Source organism: Gigantopelta aegis, chromosome 9, assembly GCF_016097555.1.
Source record: "Gigantopelta aegis isolate Gae_Host chromosome 9, Gae_host_genome, whole genome shotgun sequence".
Classification (NCBI taxonomy): Eukaryota; Metazoa; Mollusca; class Gastropoda; order Neomphalida; family Peltospiridae; genus Gigantopelta; species Gigantopelta aegis.
This window is the reverse complement of record NC_054707.1, coordinates 15945630-15963171: the sequence shown is the minus strand read 5'-3', so window position 1 is coordinate 15963171 and position 17542 is coordinate 15945630. Positions and strand designations below refer to the sequence as shown.

Below are 17542 nucleotides of genomic sequence, written 5' to 3'. Positions count from 1 at the left end.
ATTTTGTTTACCCTAACATGACTCTCTTAGTGGTGGATGTTTCAGTTTATCATTATGTTGTCTTGTTATTTTATCATAGCTTTAAGAAAAAAACAAAGCAGAGAGAAAAAAAACAAAAACATTTAGGTTTGAATGAGCTAGCTGTACCAAAAACTGGTTATAGAGCCTATTTGGATGTCCAGACACTGCCATGGTTTCTGTCTCAGGGTATGGAGGGTAAAATTGCATACCCTGAAATTTAGCAAATAAATGGATATATTTATTAAATATTTAAATAAATTATAGTAAGCGAAATGCTGTTAAACCTGTAGAGTGCTGCAGGCACCTGTAACTTATTGTCTATTGCAAAATTTATAACTTAGTTTTAGTACCGGGTACCTTAAAATGAAAACATTTTGGAATTCATAATTTCTGAAACTGAGACAAACCAAATCTTTTTTTTGTAACTTGAAAAATAAATTACACCCATTTTTGGCCATCCACTATCTGAGGTGGAAAAAAAAAATATATATATATATATATATATATATATAAGAATCATCAAAACACAACTTACATCTTACATATCCTTAACAATATAACAATATCAAAGATAATGCATACAAAACTAAAATCAAAACTCCATAATTAAGACACTCACAGTAGTAAAGTGACTAGTATAATTCTGTTGTAACATATTACACCTGGCCACAAATTGATTAAATGTGGCCTGCACAGGTCTTTTAAGGGATCTCCTAAAATATATCTTTATTATTTAATCATTGAAAATAAGCACATTAAGGTATGAAATCTGCAAACATTCTGAAAACAGGTAGTCCCACATTCACTTATCTCACCGGTAAAAATATAATTTTTTTTAGTCCAATTACAGGGGTGAAAAAAGGTTTCATTTCAACAAAATAATACTTGCGTGCACCTGAATTTATTATGAATCATATATACATGGCCGTTTAACGGAACAATTTAATGACGGATAAATACTGTTTGTAAATTCAACCCTTTGGGAAAATATTTTGTGAGACATCAATGAAATAATTTACATCAAATAACTCTGATGTTTTCAGATTTTATAACTACTGGGATAAAGCCAGGTCACTTGTGTATCGAGTTACTTGATAGCATTCTATTACACTCTGATATTTATAGAACATATACAATTGTCCAGTCCATACATTACAAAGAATCTTTAATCTTGCTTGAACTACCCTCCTATCTGAGAGGTGGCTGATAGTGTCATACTGACGAAGTAGTTACAAGTTCCGCAGCTTGTATCTGATGAAGGGGTCTTTTGGCGTGTGGATCATCGTGGAGAGGTCAATTTCAGGGAAGTTGTTGTCCACCAAATCTATCTCATACTTCCTGAGAAATGTGGACACAATTACTTTGATCTGAACGTATGCAAACGACTCCCCTATACAGCGGTGGCGGCCTGCTCCAAAGGGGATGTACGCAAACTTCTCACTGTTCGACACATCAGGGTCAAGAAAACTGGAAAAATAAATTTAAAATATTCATATTCCATGTCACAAAGTTTCAAACCTGATCGAAGTTTCACCATTCTCATCCATGACTACATACAAAATGGTTTACTTATCTGAATTCGTACTGCAATTATCAAATGGACTTTTTATGACCCAATTCAAAATTCCACAACTTTTTAGGCCTGGAAACCGAAATTTGTAAATTCCAAGATTTCCATGATCTGTAAGAACTCTGTATCGGGACTGGAACTTAAGAATTGGTTACCAATGCCAATTTTGAGTCTACCTACATCAATTTTAAACCAGTAACTTTACAGAAAATATGAAAACTCTAAATTATTTCTTCAACCAAAAGCAATATTTTTTATTCCCAGACAAAAAAACTGCCATCAGTAAAGTCCCTAACCAGTGGTAATTTTAGCCACGACTACAGCAATCATCGTCAGTGCCATTGTTAAGTTTTAGCCCCGCTGTACTGAGTTTCAAAGATAATACCAACAACGTACCGGTCCGGATTGTACTTGCCGACATCTTTCCAGGTGTCTTTGAGCTGGTGGTTGGTGGTAGGAGACACACATACCTGGTGACCTGGCGGGATTGTGTAGCCGAGGATGGTCTGAACACAAACAAAATAACAATGTCATTATTGTAACAACATTATACGACACTACACAGGTAAAGTCACATTACAAACTGTCCCTTAATGCTAAAATATTTTCCAAGCAATATTTATCCTACAATCACTATCAATACATACTGGCAAAATAGATAGATAAATTTCTATCAATGACCAAAAATATGGCTTTTTGGGGTGGAAACTGTTATTTCACTAGTTACGGTCAGCAAAGGAATTTTAATCTTTGCCTCCACAATGTAAACAATAATGCAATGTTAAAATATAAATACATTTTTGAAGACAACTGTTTTAAAAATCCGAATAAGTTTATTGTTCGTTATTTAAGAGCTATTTTGTTTGGGTGTATAAATTTTGTGTTTGACAAGGCAATAGGTATAGACTTATAAAATTGTAAAAGTTGCAAAAAAAACAATGTTTAAATCCCATTAGGTACAGTTGCAGGATAAATAAAATAACCAGTTACAATCTTAAGATATCAGCTTTATCCTGCTCAGGTCAAATGGTGAATTCCACTCAGCAGAGCCTTGTGACATTCAACATTCTCACCTTTACAGAATTTAATCACTTGATGTTTAATTTATCACAAGTCTAATATATAATTATTAAAGCCTCGAGAGGAAACTATTGTAACCACATAGGCTACTCACCAAAATGCAGTGAGTAATAGTTCATACGCATACAGACAGGAATGAACATACCACAGCGTTTGATACACCTGTCACAGGCAACTGGTTAGGATGAACATAATGACTTATTGGGACCATTAAGCTATACCCTTATCTGCATACAAAACAATAACTATTGAGAGGAGTGATTCATTGCTCCCCATACCTTATATTATAAGGAGCCATTTAAGATATTACTATACTGAGCATTGATATTTAATCCTTTTGTACTTTTAAAAAAAAAAAAAAAAAAAAAAAAAAAAATATTCACGTGCAAAGGGGAGCTAAAATGATGGGAGCCAGTGTTAGCTCCCCTTAAACGAGATCTGTAAATAGTGCCAAGCTCTTCATCTCAATTTCAAATTTTTAAGAGACAGCATATGCATTCTGAAATGGTATTGACAGCCGTGACAATTTGAGCCTGCATTCAACAATATGAAGTAAAATCAATTAACAGCAGTGTTTTGCCAAGACTAGATTTAAAATATGAATGCTTCAGTAGATTTATTTTTGTCAAACATTTGTTTTTGATAAGCAATTTTCTCGACTTTCAAGGGTTGTATGTCCGCTATTGTGTTGGTGTGTTCTGTACCTGTGGCGTGCGACACATCCTCATCATGGTCATGATGGGCGGGCGGAGTCGCAGAGTCTCCTTGATGCATCGGTCCAGCAGCTGCAGATCCTTCAGCTGGTCGTAGGTGAGGGGAGGCAAGTCCTCGCCACACACTTTCTTTTGTTCTTCGATCAAACGGTTCTGTAAAAAAAAATACAAGTATATAAGAACTTTCTTTTTTTAAATACAGTCTCCTCCGGTTAGACCAGTCAGGGACTACTAAAGATTAAAAGCGGAATAATCTGAAAATGGCATTTAACCCCCAGTGAGATCATACTTCTCCAAGTTCTAAAGGAAATAAACAGCATCCTAAACCTTTAACATATTTCTACAATAAATATTGACAACACCAATCAATCTAAATAATTTTTAACTATATTGCCACATATTCCTCCTCCAGCTACATAAATGAAAGCAATCAACATTATTTGTTTAGACAGAAGGCCCCTTCATGCTAACATTTTAACTGACATACTGATATATTGATCACCGATATATGATCTATTATTTTTTCTGCATGTCTAATGGCACACTTAATTGTGTCAATGGAAAAAACAGAAAGAAAGCAATGTTTTATTTAATGATGCACTCAACACATTTTATTTACGGTTATATGACATCAGACATATGGTTATGGACCACACAGATATTGAGAGGAAACCTGCTGTTGCTACTTCAGGGGCTACTCTTTTCGATTAGCAGCAAGGGATCTTTTATATGCACCATCCCACAGACAGGGTAGTACATACCACGGCCTTTGATATACCAGTTGTGGTGCACTGGCTGGAATGAGAAATAACCCAATGGGCACACCAGCGGGGATCGATCCCACACCGATCGCTGAACCACTGGTCTATGTCCTGCTCACCTCGAGTCAATGAAAATCAACCAATTAACAGCTAGCCATGCAGTTAAAACTGCATTAATGGAAAGGCAGGCTAAACTTGATGGTACAGTGATTGAGAGTATCAGCTAGAATGACTAACTTGTAGTGTTTTGTCCTGCGCTATGAAGAAGAAAAGCCAGGCCGACGTCGTGGACGAAGTGTGCTGTCCCGCCAACAGTAAACCAATCAACATACCGGCAATCTCATCATCCTTTAGCTTGCGACCATCCCTTAAATCACAAATGAAGAAAAATATAAAACCTTGCTTTGTGAAGAAAAAAGTTAAAAAGTCTGCAGTGTTTAGTGAAACCACACCACCATACAACACTGATTAATGAATTAATCATCAGTTATTGAATGTTAACATTTGGTAATTTTGACACATAGGAAACAAGCTACATTTATTTCATAGCCAAGGGACTTTTATATGCACTTTCCTAAAGACAGGACAGCACATACAAAAACCTTAAAAAATTTAATACCAGTCATGGGATACGGATTGCGATGTGGGCAAAAAGCCAATGTGTCTGCCGAGGTATTATAAATCTATGATCCAAGCATCTCAGGTGAGTACTTTAAATGAGTGTTTTGTATTGTTTGTCTACATTTATCCATCCACAAGTGTCTATCTTCGCTGTGTGTTTATGTGTACATGCATGTGTGAAAGAAAATCCATAAAGTAACATTAGTATCAAAGACCTCTAATCATCTTTAAAAAGCACAAAAGTAATTTTAGCTGATCATGCAAAAGTAAAGCATTGTATTTATAATCAATCTTACAAGTACAACCAGAGATTATAAATACTGTGACAATAAATTATGTTACAGAGATGAAAAAAAAAAAAATCTGAAAAAATTGTATAGATGATTGAAGATCTGGAATTTCAGAAATCGTTCATCTTTGTATGTGAAGGGGAAGCAATCAAACTTACTTGTAGGTGGATTCAATGAGAGTCTGCAGCATGTCGTCATCAGGATCATCACTCGCTCGCCGCTTCTGAATGGCATCGTAAAATATCTTCTTAATCTCCAGATGAGCCCTGTCTCGCTTCCTGAAATCAATTCAAAACTCATAACACAAAAAAATATTTTATTTTTTCCATTGCTTAGGGTACTATAATAAAGTATTATACCTCGACTAACAACAAATGTTTACTCTGTGGTTTTGGGCAATATAAAGAGAACAATTGTTTTAAAATTATGATCAGAAACAATTCAAGTCAATTACAAATTGATTAGAAACTAATGCAAAATGTTTTAAAATTGAGTAGTGATCTCTGAAACCCGCATAGCAAATTGCAACATGATACTGAACAAAATGTTCCCTGTAGTTCTAGGTTTAACAACCCTAACCATTCTTTTAATTAAAAAAATTTAATAACAACAACAATGGGTAGATCAGTTGGTAGGCAGTTTGCTTTGTTAAGATATTTTTGTACTAATAGTACTGCAGTAACAAATAAAGAAAGAAAACAAATATTATTGAAAATAATAGAATTTTAAATTTGTTTAACTGGATCAGGTCAGTTATTTCAATTGTATTAAAGCCGCACGCCCTAGTTCCATCCAGCAAAAATAAATTATAATTTGGTTAATCTACAAACCTGTAACACACTTAAATCACGTTTTTATCAAATGGAGTGAAAAAGCAGGTTTTATATCGATAAATACCATGGGAATCCCCATGTCCCAATTGCTTGAAATAATTTTTAAAGTTAGTATTCTGATGTCACCGGTAGATGTCGCTCGAAGCACAACAATGCCTACGTCACGACAAATTTCACAGAGTGCGCACAGACTTGGGGTGCGTTCCTTTCACCTCTCCTGGACATGTTCCAACTCTTCTGTCCTGGTTGTATCCCCTCTCCAGATATCGTAAGACTTAGCAAAATTATTGGTTTTAAGGGTTTGTAACGTTTTGTATTGAGATACTTACTTGTCTGAACTTTATTGTTACTGAAAATGTTCACGAATTGTGAAGAAATATCTCACAAATGAACAAGCAAACGACAACAAATCGGATGTTGATTGCAATAACCGTGCACGTGAAAACAAACCGAACCAAAATGATAACAGTCACGTGGTATACCGACATTGAAATGGGAATATCCCCTCTAAAAATAGATTAGACCGTGTCTGCTCAACGTTTTTTTCTCAGAGGCCCGTGACATTTTATGAAATACGAAAAATGCATTTTGTGGTATTACAAACACCAGGATTACCAAAAAACACTTCAGGTGAATGGAAATGTATATTCTAAATAATAAACTAAGTAAAGTGCAATTTTATTTGTGAAAAAATGGGTTTAATAGCAAAAAACAACGGCGTAATGGTTAACAACTAGGGCGTGTCCCTTTGATGATCTCCATTCTCACCTGAAACTGGGAAGCGGCAGCCATCCAGGCAGGAGCCAAGCCAAGTGTGTGAACCCGCCATCGAGGTCCGTGTACAACTGAGCTACCTTCTCCGTCAACACAGAGCGGATCTCCTTTCCTGAAAGCAACATACGACATGTAAAACTAGTGTGAATATATTATATTAATTAATTCTGCCTATAAAGTAGTAACTACATTATGTGTGTATAAATTGTGTATATTATTACTGTAACAACCCATGTCTTCTCCCTTTGCTTGGGTTGATATTTGTCAACAGAATGGTCAAGAAAAAATAAAGTTAAAACCACCACCCCAAAAACACTAGTGTACAACTGAGCTACCTTCTCCGTTAACACAGAGCAGATCTCCTTTTCTGAAACCATCGTATGACAAACTACATGTAAAACTAATAATGGGAATCAGATGAAATATAAAAATGTACTTTGTGATTTGAGATATTTAATGTCAGACAGGCTGAAAATACTGTTATACTGATAATGGATATTATATTATGCCCAAGATAAATCACAAGACAAATCTAATTTTGTTAAATCTCAAAAAAAAAAAAAGGATTGTGTCACTGCAGAGACACTTCACACTAGCAAGAAAACATGACATATGATGAAATGATCAACATTCGCTTTACTCTTTCAAACATCAGCTACTGGGTATAGTGCTACTAGTATTTCAGGTAATTCAGGTAATTGAAACAAAAAAGATAAAAGTACTCTTACCATGAAGACATCTGCTAGCAGTTAAAATAATCAGTTCAGACAAAGCTATGAATATATCTGAAATATAACATCAAGATAACAATAAAAAGTTCGAAAGATGATGAACAAAGCTGAATTATTTCAATTGTGCTTTGTCAGGGTTCGCTTTTTTGTTACCACAAACTTCCTTCAGTTTAAAATTTTCCAGGACCCACCTTAAAATTCCATGAATTTTCACAACTGGAATACGTTAACAAATCTCATGACTTAACAGGAATTTCATGACCCATATGCAACCTGTTACACTGATATGAAGCACATATTAGGTTTGTTGTTTACTAGAAATCATTCACAGGTATACAAATATAACCAGTAGTTTTCTTGATGTTTCAGTCTTTTTATCAAAACTACAAATTGTAACTGTGATAAAGGATTATGATCAAAACAGTTTTTATTTCTTTGTTTTAATTTAATGCCATTGAACATTTTCCTTTCTCTCCTCTCAAATCCTCTTTTTTTCCAAAACTGGCCATTCCTCATTTCCCCATCAGCTTTAGCTGTGGCTTTGTCTAACTGCTTTTAAGATTGTTCAGTCGTTATTTCTGGCATTACATGATTACTGACGAAAAGTTCTCATGTCTAATTTGTCCCTTAAAAAATCTTTCATGGATATCAATTAAAAATCATGCCAACTTTCATCCATTTTAGAGGGGCCTTCTTAAAATAACCTGTATTATTTTTTAATGAAATATGTACCAAATTTTGGATTGAACTGAAAACAGGTAAAATATAAACCACAGTTAATTAAAAAATAAATATATCTTTTATTACAAATAAGAACTGAATAATGAAATCAGTAAATTCACTAACTTCTTTCTCCACTATTGCCCCATCGTTCGAAATATTCTTGAGCCTCCTCCTCAATTAATGGAATATGTTGTCTGAATCGGGCGATATTCAGGCCAGTCTTGAACATCTTCTTCTGTTGTAAAAACACCTGAAAAAACGAAACAAATATGACCAGTACTATTAAAAGCTTGCTTAAAGCTATAATTGCAATGCACATTTGACTGGTAAATTAAAAAAATCAATAATTAAATTAATATGCTGCTCTTATTGATTTATATTTGCAAGTTTCACAGGCTAATAAAATATATTACCAGTAGTACAAAAGTGTGGGGATTTTTCCCCATGTACCTTTAACTTTTTTCTTATATGAACAATAAATTATAAATTTTTTGCTCCTCTATACTGCTGTCTCAGTATTCATGGTTTTATGTGACAAAATGTCATCACTTGTGTGTTCGTGCAAAATTATTTCCGCGTGGGTGGCTCGCTCCATCAATCACTGCCGTTTTACTTGAAAATACTGTGATTCTAACAGAGAACAAATGATTTCCTATATGATTTCAGAAAAGCAGTCTATTTCTCACCATCGATTTTCAAACCATAAACACTGCAGTCTAGAGATCTCTAAGCAAAGAAATGTTTCTTAGTGAATGTACATCTGTGAATATATGACAAAAAAAAAAAAAAAAAAACATACTGGATTAGGAACATCATAGGCAACTCCTTTTCCAAACACAGGAGTGGTGAGACGACTGTAAACATCTTCTGCATTCAGATTTTCATTTCTACTGTTGAAGAAGAGCGCTGATGACTCTGACCCGATCAGGTACGTGAATGTGTTTCCAACCATCGTGAAACTAAACACAGGACCGTACTGGATGAGAAAAACAAGTTGTAAAATCAATCTGGCCTTGGACATGAACATGACATTGTATTTCTGAACAAAGATAAAGTTAACGATTGCTTTGTTTGATACCACTAGTGGATTTGGTATAATATTGGATGTCCAATTATGTTAATTGTGACAATCTCAGAGTAAACCTGCTACATTTTTCCCTCAGTAGCAATGGATATTTTACTTTTGACCATGCACTTTCCCACAAACAGAACTGCACATACTGTACCTCAAAGATAAGAAATAACTACATTTTTAAAAATTGTAATTCAGACATTAGTTCTGATCACAGAATGAAACTATTCCCAAAATATCAAGGCAAATCCGGCCATCACAGGAAAACAGTCTTCTCCAGCTAGACAAAACAGACCAGTGTTCTCCAACCCCAGTAAGCGGCTTTTACACCCGCCAAGCTGAAGATTTTCGCAGACGGGTCCGCTAAGCTGATAAAAAATGCTGCCAAGTCGAAAATCAGTCCGCTATGACGAAAAAAACTTCCGTCTGTTCTATTCACCTATCGCTATATTTAGCCTGTACTTGGACTTGGAGTATATAATAATAATATTCTAATTCAACACATTTGTAAGAACGAATCTGATTGGATCCCTGCTAAAAATTTCAGGTGGTAAAATCACCGATATACCGGTCGCAAAATATCCACGTGTCGAACAAAATTAAAACAGGGCCTCCCCGATATCCAGCAGTGATAAAGCGGGAGTAGACAGCCGCCCGTCACTTCATCATCGGCAATTTGCATATTATGATTTTTTGTAAATCTTAGTCCTTGCGAGTAATTGATAAGGGTCCGGGCAAATTTCATGCAGGGGAATTGTCTATTGCTGGCGGTTGGCATGTTGAAAACCATAAATCGAGAATATTTTATGCAATGAAAGACGGCAAAATACTTTCCCCAGATGCCAGGAAATCGCATCTATATGAGCTTTTATTTTCAAATATTTCCGGGTGAGATTAGCCCACTGGCCGCACACATTTAGGCCTATGATCATCTAGGCCCTACTACTTCAGCGTGACCGGTGCCGCAGATCATGAGATAGATTATGGTTAACTTTATTTAAATCAACTATTAAATGCCAGAAAAAAGCACCTTTTGTGACTTAAGATTTACAAAATTTTCCGGTGCGAGAGGGAGCGAACCCTTCACGAGCTCCTCCCCCCCCCCCCCCCCCCCCCCCCGTGGACTTCGGCCACTCGTTTGTGAGGCCCAAGGCCTCACATATCCGCCAACCTGGTCGCATAAAAGTTGGAGAACACTGAAGGTAAACAAATATAAAACAATGTGTATAATTACTTACTTTCTCATACGCTGCGATGAGGAATTCAACTGGATTCTTCGCAAAGCTCACAGCTTGTCCAAGGAAAGGAATTGTAGATGGAATATGTGGAGGTATTTTTTCCTAATATATATTAAAAAAAAAATGTTTTGTTAATTTTTACAATCATACACAGAGGTACTGGTATAACCAAGAACATAATCACATTGTCTTTTCTACGGCCTCGTTGTTAAAATTTTAACCACTCAATAAGTAAGGCTACTACACCGACTTTGCTCTTACTAACTAGCCCAAATACTCTTGACGGTAAGAGAGCTAGACGGACATTTATAATGCTCTCTTACTGTCAGAGAACAATTTATATATCAATATTGTGCAATATGTGCCTACCAAACAGTAGTCACAGATATCTGTTCTAACAACAACAATACTACATTTAATGATGGCACCGACGGCTATTGCCATAGTTGCAATATGATTTGTTGTTGGTCAGGGGCATCATCAATTGTAGTTCTTTGCCAGCAGATAAAATTATTGGCGTCATTTGAAGGAACTATTTTATATTTTTATATGATCTGTTGGCAGTGTTGCAAATGTTAGATTTAAAAAAGGTGGTAGGCAGGTTCAAAATTGCTGTCAATGAGTATTTTTCTTATGGCAAAATCATTTAAAAATTGCCGTAGGTAACAAATTCTGATGTTCAAGTCCAGAATTTTTCACATATTAATTACTAACAAACACTTACAGGATGAAACCCATCAGCAACTAAGTATTTAACCGGAACAAAAATAATTGATGTCACAGTATTTAACGTCAAACATAGGGTGCAAGTGCAAATAATTTTTACATGCTCATATACCACTAGAGTTTCGAGCATGTCCATCCCAGGGTCTGTCTCTGGATAGCCAGGGGCTTGTCCCGGGACAGAAAAAACATTAAGCGGAAAATTTTGAAATTTACATCCAAAAATTTAATAGTGGGCCTTTAAAATTTTGATGCGCATCTTTAATATAATTAATAAAGAAAGATCTACTCATTAAATTTGGTCGCTAGATTAGTTCGGTTGGTCAAAAAGAAATTAGATAAGATCGGTGGCCTGACTCAGCTTTGGGGGGGGGGTTAGAGTTGAAAATGGGCAGAACATAGGACTGTTGTTACATTAGAGCGGGTATATTTGACTACCAGTTGGTAGGCAGATACTGCATAATAGTGATATAGATTGTTCTGTCTATAGCCCATCCCATCATTCAGTATATTCAGGCTTAGGGTTAGTGACAGTATTAGCATGCTGAAACGTTCGGAAGTCTTTCCCATCCTCTTACAAAAAATGTTTTTGGGAAAAAAATTCAGTTTGGTTTAACATAACAAGAAAAGTAAAAGTGTTAAAGAAATAAATAAAAAAATACTATTTTTGTGTGCAATTTAAAAAAAAAAAATGCTCAGAAATACATAACTTGTAGTAGTGCTTTCCCTAGCTTGTTTTAGCATGGTGTGGCACCAATAGTCTAGCATCATCTTGCCTTAATCAGCACCATGCTGCCCTGAGATTAAACAAACTTTTTCATTAATTAATTCTAAAACTGCCTTTACAAAACACTTAAAAAAATGTATTATAAAATATGCCTGGTATATACTGTGCAATTCTTTTATTAAAGCAAACACATTAATTACATTTATTTTAATTTCATTAAATATTTTTTTTCTTTAATAAAACAAAAAGTGCCCTGAGAACTGTGAAAATGCCCTAAAAGTGTTTAATCTACCATGCCTTGCCAAATTTCTAGGGAAAGCACTATTGTAGTCAATTATATAGTATGAAAAAAGGTGTTCTCCGTGGGACTATAGCTCTCTTACTGTCAGGAGTATTCGGGTTAACAACTAACCAACTGTCCTGGACACAGACAGACCAGATAGTTGAGGTGTGTGCCCATAAAAGGAAAGAAGATATATGTCTGCATCCCCCTCTCCCCAACCCCCACCCATTCAGCTATTGTACAGATATAATTAGGCCTACACTTTGATTTGTTTAACGACATCACTAGAGAAGATTGATTAATTAATCATAAACTATTGGATGTCAAACATTTGGTAATTCTGACTATGACTGTAATAAAAAAAAATTAGTAACTAATGAAACAAAGTCCATTCTTACATATTTTTTCTCCATGAGTTTTTTGTAAGCAATTACAAAACTGAGCAGAAGTGCAGTTGACACCAGCGTCAAAGTTCCCGTGTTTAGGTTTTGCAGCTGATCCATTGCGCGGCTCACCATTGTTCCGGCGCCAGCTGAACTCATCACGACTGATAGTCCACCCGATACTCTAGAAACAAGTAACGAAACTCCAAACTTCTAAAACAAAAATCTGAAAATCAGCCGGTAACCCAACAACACCACTTCCGTGACTATACGCGCATTTATGCTTAAAACAAAGTACGTTTATTTTTTATGATTTTTCATTTCAATTCAAAATTCATATAAATAAACTGCATACACACGTTTGACATATTTGTTTACTTTAAACGTAGTAGTGTAATTTTAAGAAGTTAAAACCAAATATTTTAAACAAAGTTTGTTTGTATAAATACGCCGAAGCAGACGATGGATGACGGGACTTTTGATTGGTCGGTTGTTGTCGGACCATGTGAGACGATGTTTAATCTCAACTAAAGCTCCTGTCATCCAGCACGTCTAATAAAAACTATTTTACCCGCGTTGCCATAAACAAACATAATAAAAATAAATGATGACCAAAATATATTTAACAGTCAAAAAAAGTATTATTAGTTTAAAATTAAAAAACGGAAACAAAAGATAGCTCCACTGCGTTCAGTACGCCAAGATTTTGTCGGCAGCATCTGCATCTGTTAATGTGATTAGCATACGTTCAACCAGTCATTTTTTGTTAAACGTTTGCAAACTATTTTGACTAGCTACCGAAGTAAATTAAAGTTTGCTTTTTGTTTAACGACACCCCTAGAGCACACTGATTTATTAATCAACGGCTATTGGATGTCAAACATTTGGTAATTTTGACATAGTCTTAGAGAGGAAACCCACTACATTTTTCAATCTATAGTAGCAAGGGATCTTTTATAGGCCTATGTACCGTATGCACAGACAGGATAGCACACATCACTGTCTTTGATATAGCAGTTGTGGTACACTGGCTAGAACGAAGCTTCGAAGTTGTAATTCGGTTTACTGTGTAGCATAAAACCCCCCCAACAAAAAACACAAATTGTTTGAAGAACGTTTGCGACAAATGTCTGGCTGAACATAGCCTACCTTCTTGAACACGCCTTTTGGTTTCCGTTAACGTTTTTCTAGGATGTCATTACAATTCATCGTGTGATCAGGGTTTTTTGACCCCCGCCCCCCCCCCCCCCCCCAAAAAAAAAAAAAAAAAAAAAAAATGCCTGCATACACACCCGCAACAACATTGTACAGTATCAGTTCTTGACAAGCAACCTATAGTCCGTCCCATCCTCCTACAAAAATGTTTTTGTGGGGTTTTTTTGTAAATAATTTCAGTTTGGTTTGACGTAAAAATAAATAAATAATAATAAAGTGTGTTTTTGGAAATACCCCAAAATACTATTTGTGTGTGCAATTTAGAAAACAATCGGCTTAGAAATAAATAATTAACGAAGTAAATTCCATAATATGAAGAAAGGTGTTCCCTGTGGAACAGACTATAGAGCTGCAATGCCAAAATAAAGAGAAATATTTTGCTGTTTTTGCATAATTTTTTTACATTTGCAACTGTTATCACAATTTTAATGTGCTGGCACTCGGTGTAAACGGGGCAACTCCCCAAGAATGCTTGGCAAAAAAATGCCACCCCCACCCCACCTTACCTCCAAGTGCCCTACCAATGGTAGGCTTACATCAAATGCTCTGGTGTGTCCTGCTAGAGATTAGTACATATGGATTTTGGAGACCTAACAAACAAACTTTTAAAAACAACCAAAACCAGATACATGTAGATGAAAAAACAATGAATGTTTATTAGAACTGCAACACATTGTACATCATTCACGTTGGCTTATAATCACCATCACTGATTTTCAGCTCATTCGAGAACATATAAAGGGTTGGGTCGCAGACTGCTATTATCAAATTTTTGTAAAATGGAGAACATGCAATTTTTACTGGGTGCTGCTAAGTTCAAACCGTCGGATTTATCTAATCATATACACAACAGAGTCCAATAACAATCTATGAATTGTTTATTCTCCAATTGGTGACAAGTTTTTAAACATAATACTCATTACTTGAGAAATATAGGTAAATACTTTTTTTCATTTTAAATAAAATTGTACTTATACTTAATGAAGGTGTCATTGAAAATATTTAGAATATAGAATATTTTAGAGACCTCAATTGTTAAGGGTTGTTGGGTTCGAGACATGTCATAAAACCCTTAATGCATCATTTTTTTTTTTTTTTTTTTTTTTTTTTTTCATTTTTTTTTTTGATGCAGGCACACATAATTTCCAGATTCTCGTAATGCAAACAACGCAATCATTTCCAACACATCTAAAAGCAAACATACAAAAGGGAGGTTCCAGCAAACATACACAAGGGAGGTTCCAGCAAACATACATAAGGGAGGTTCCAGAAACAATCTCAATGGGGATATATACACTTTCAGTGCTGACATCGTATTATTATTATTATCTTTATTTAACCTTTCTTTAACCTGAGATTATAAATATATTTTTTATTAAAATATATGATGTAAATGCGTGTATGCTCTATAGCGTTTTATTCCATCGCCGAAACAGTCTGCGTACTACCTGAAAATCCCAAGCTAGGCCTCTGATAAATATATATTGTATTGTATTGTATTGATAGACTTGTCAGGACCTGAGGGGTTCAGATTATGATATGCAGGGCCGTAGCTAGGATTTTTTGTTTGTGTGTGTGTGTGTGTGTGTGTGTGTGTGTGTGTGTGTGTGTGCAACTGAGTAGTTAATAGTCTAAAACTCCTTTTCTTTAAGTTTCTATAATGCTTTCCAAATTTTTTCTGGGGGGGCAACTGCCCCCATGCTAGCTACGGCCCTGATATGAACCTGGTGGACCCTTTTGACTACATTTTCCCTGGACACCTACACATTATATGAATAGACTAATATTGCACTGTAATATAACCTCAGTGCCTATGCCCCTGTTGAAGTGCTTACAAGATCAGTATTTTAACAAATTTATCTATAAAATATATAAATACATGTATATATAATACAGACAGACTTGTTGAAGTCTGTTAAAGGTTGTACAAGTCCCTGTGTCTTTATTTATCAATGTAGGTCACAAAGAACTTATTATTCTACTTTATAACCCTAACAAGCATGTCGTAACTAATTCCACTGTTATACTTGTAAGTTACACAAAGGCCACTGTCGATAACCACCGATAGTGAGAACATGAAAGCTGATTAAAATTGTGGTTATGTTTGTATTTTGCAACAGTAAATTATGTAACTTGTAATATTATGGGTTGATATCGAGGCTTGAAATGCATTTTGTGGATGGTTGACATAATGCACCAAATACCTAACCCACTAGATTACTTCTGAAACAACCCAAAGCCAATTATTAGTGTGCTGACTAGCACAAAATGCACATTTAAGTCATCTTAAACAAAGCCGGGACAAAAAGCATTTTACTGACATTTTAACCTGTTCCTCCCCCATCCTCAAGTCACTGAACTATACATTTGTTTTCCATTGAAAGTAAATGCAAATTCAACAATAAAAATGGCACACAATGATACAGAACTTTCAGTTTTATATAGTTGTGTTGTCATTGTTCCTTGATTTTAGATTACACTGTCAGGTACATTTCATTAAATTCTGTACACATTTCATGTCTAAACAGTAATAATTACAAAATATATTTACTACAATCCTGTAAAATAAAACTTTAACCACTTTGTTTGGGAAATAACAGAGTGAAACATTAAAGCTTTATGGACCAATCTCAGCATGTTTATTGTTTAACTGTCAACAGGTAGGTAACAGTGCAATAAGATATATGGATGGAAAGAACTAAGGGAACACACTGAATTGTAGACCCAAATTTAATTTACTTTTAGCACTATAATGTCTGTAGTTAAACAGAGTTGTAATTGTTCAGCTGAATGTCAGTAGTGATGAGCTGTCTGGATTAAAGTGTCGCAGGATCGAACCACCTCGATGGATCCATTCAACTGATTGGGTTTTTTCAACTGGTCAAAAACCATGGTACAGTATGTGCTTTTCTGTCTGTGGGAGAGTGCATATAAAAGATCCCTGGTTGCATTAAGAAAAATGTAGCGGCTTTCCTCCGATGACTACGAGACAGAAATACCAAATGTTTGACATCCAAAAGCCATGTTTACTTAATCAATGTGCTCTAGTGATGTGGTTAAACAAAACAGATTTTAACTATGGATTAAAGGTTTTGGTTGCAGTCAGTCACTAGTAGCTGTTAATATTTGTGTGATCCGTTATGTCTTTCCATCAGTATATATCTGGCAATTAATTAAAACCGTCATAAAGAGCAAACTAAGAAAAATGGTAAATACGTAAATTCACAGTCAAGTAACCATCGACTGAAATACAACTAAGCATGTCAGTGGCTGAAACTATTTCAAACTCTGTTTCAATTTCAGTTTAGTTTGATTTCAAGCCAATACAAGTCTAAACTGTAAAATCAACGTAAATTTATGGCAGTCTGATGTTTATTTGATTTGGAGACCTAAAACTAAAGGTGTATTCTGAATTACACAAGTGGTGTATTTCAGTGTTTATACACATTAATACAAATTAATTGATTCTTCACATGAAATGTTTATGAATCGTTCTTTAATAAACAAACCGAATTAATGTTGTGTTACTGTAATTAAATGGGCAAGAAAAAGAATCAATCACCGTGTGAGGTAGAGATAAGGCAATTCCAACCCTCCAGACAAAATGTTTTTGCAAGGGCCTCAGTAAACCTCGGCCCTCACAAAAACATTTTGTCCCTCGGATTGGAATTGCCTTATCTATACCTCACAACGGTGATAGATTCTGTTAATCAAGCTAGCATTTCTTAATGCCATAGATATTTGTCTACCTATGTTATGTAATTCTGATGTAAAACCAGTACCA

At 35.2% G+C, this 17542-nt stretch overlaps 1 protein-coding gene across 1 annotated transcript; it reads right to left on the bottom strand.

Annotated features, from left to right (window-relative positions):
- Positions 1–636: 636 nt before the first annotated feature.
- Positions 637–12812, bottom strand: LOC121381676 (lanosterol 14-alpha demethylase-like). The gene is made up of 11 exons (XM_041511020.1): positions 12559–12812; positions 10428–10529; positions 8917–9093; positions 8241–8367; positions 7392–7448; positions 6658–6775; positions 5215–5334; positions 4383–4512; positions 3376–3537; positions 1988–2097; positions 637–1488 (listed from the first exon to the last, which is right to left on the bottom strand). Exons 1-11 carry the CDS (start codon positions 12700–12702, stop codon positions 1251–1253), a joined length of 1485 nt encoding a protein of 494 aa, XP_041366954.1. The 5' UTR covers positions 12703–12812; the 3' UTR covers positions 637–1250.
- Positions 12813–17542: the final 4730 nt, after the last annotated feature.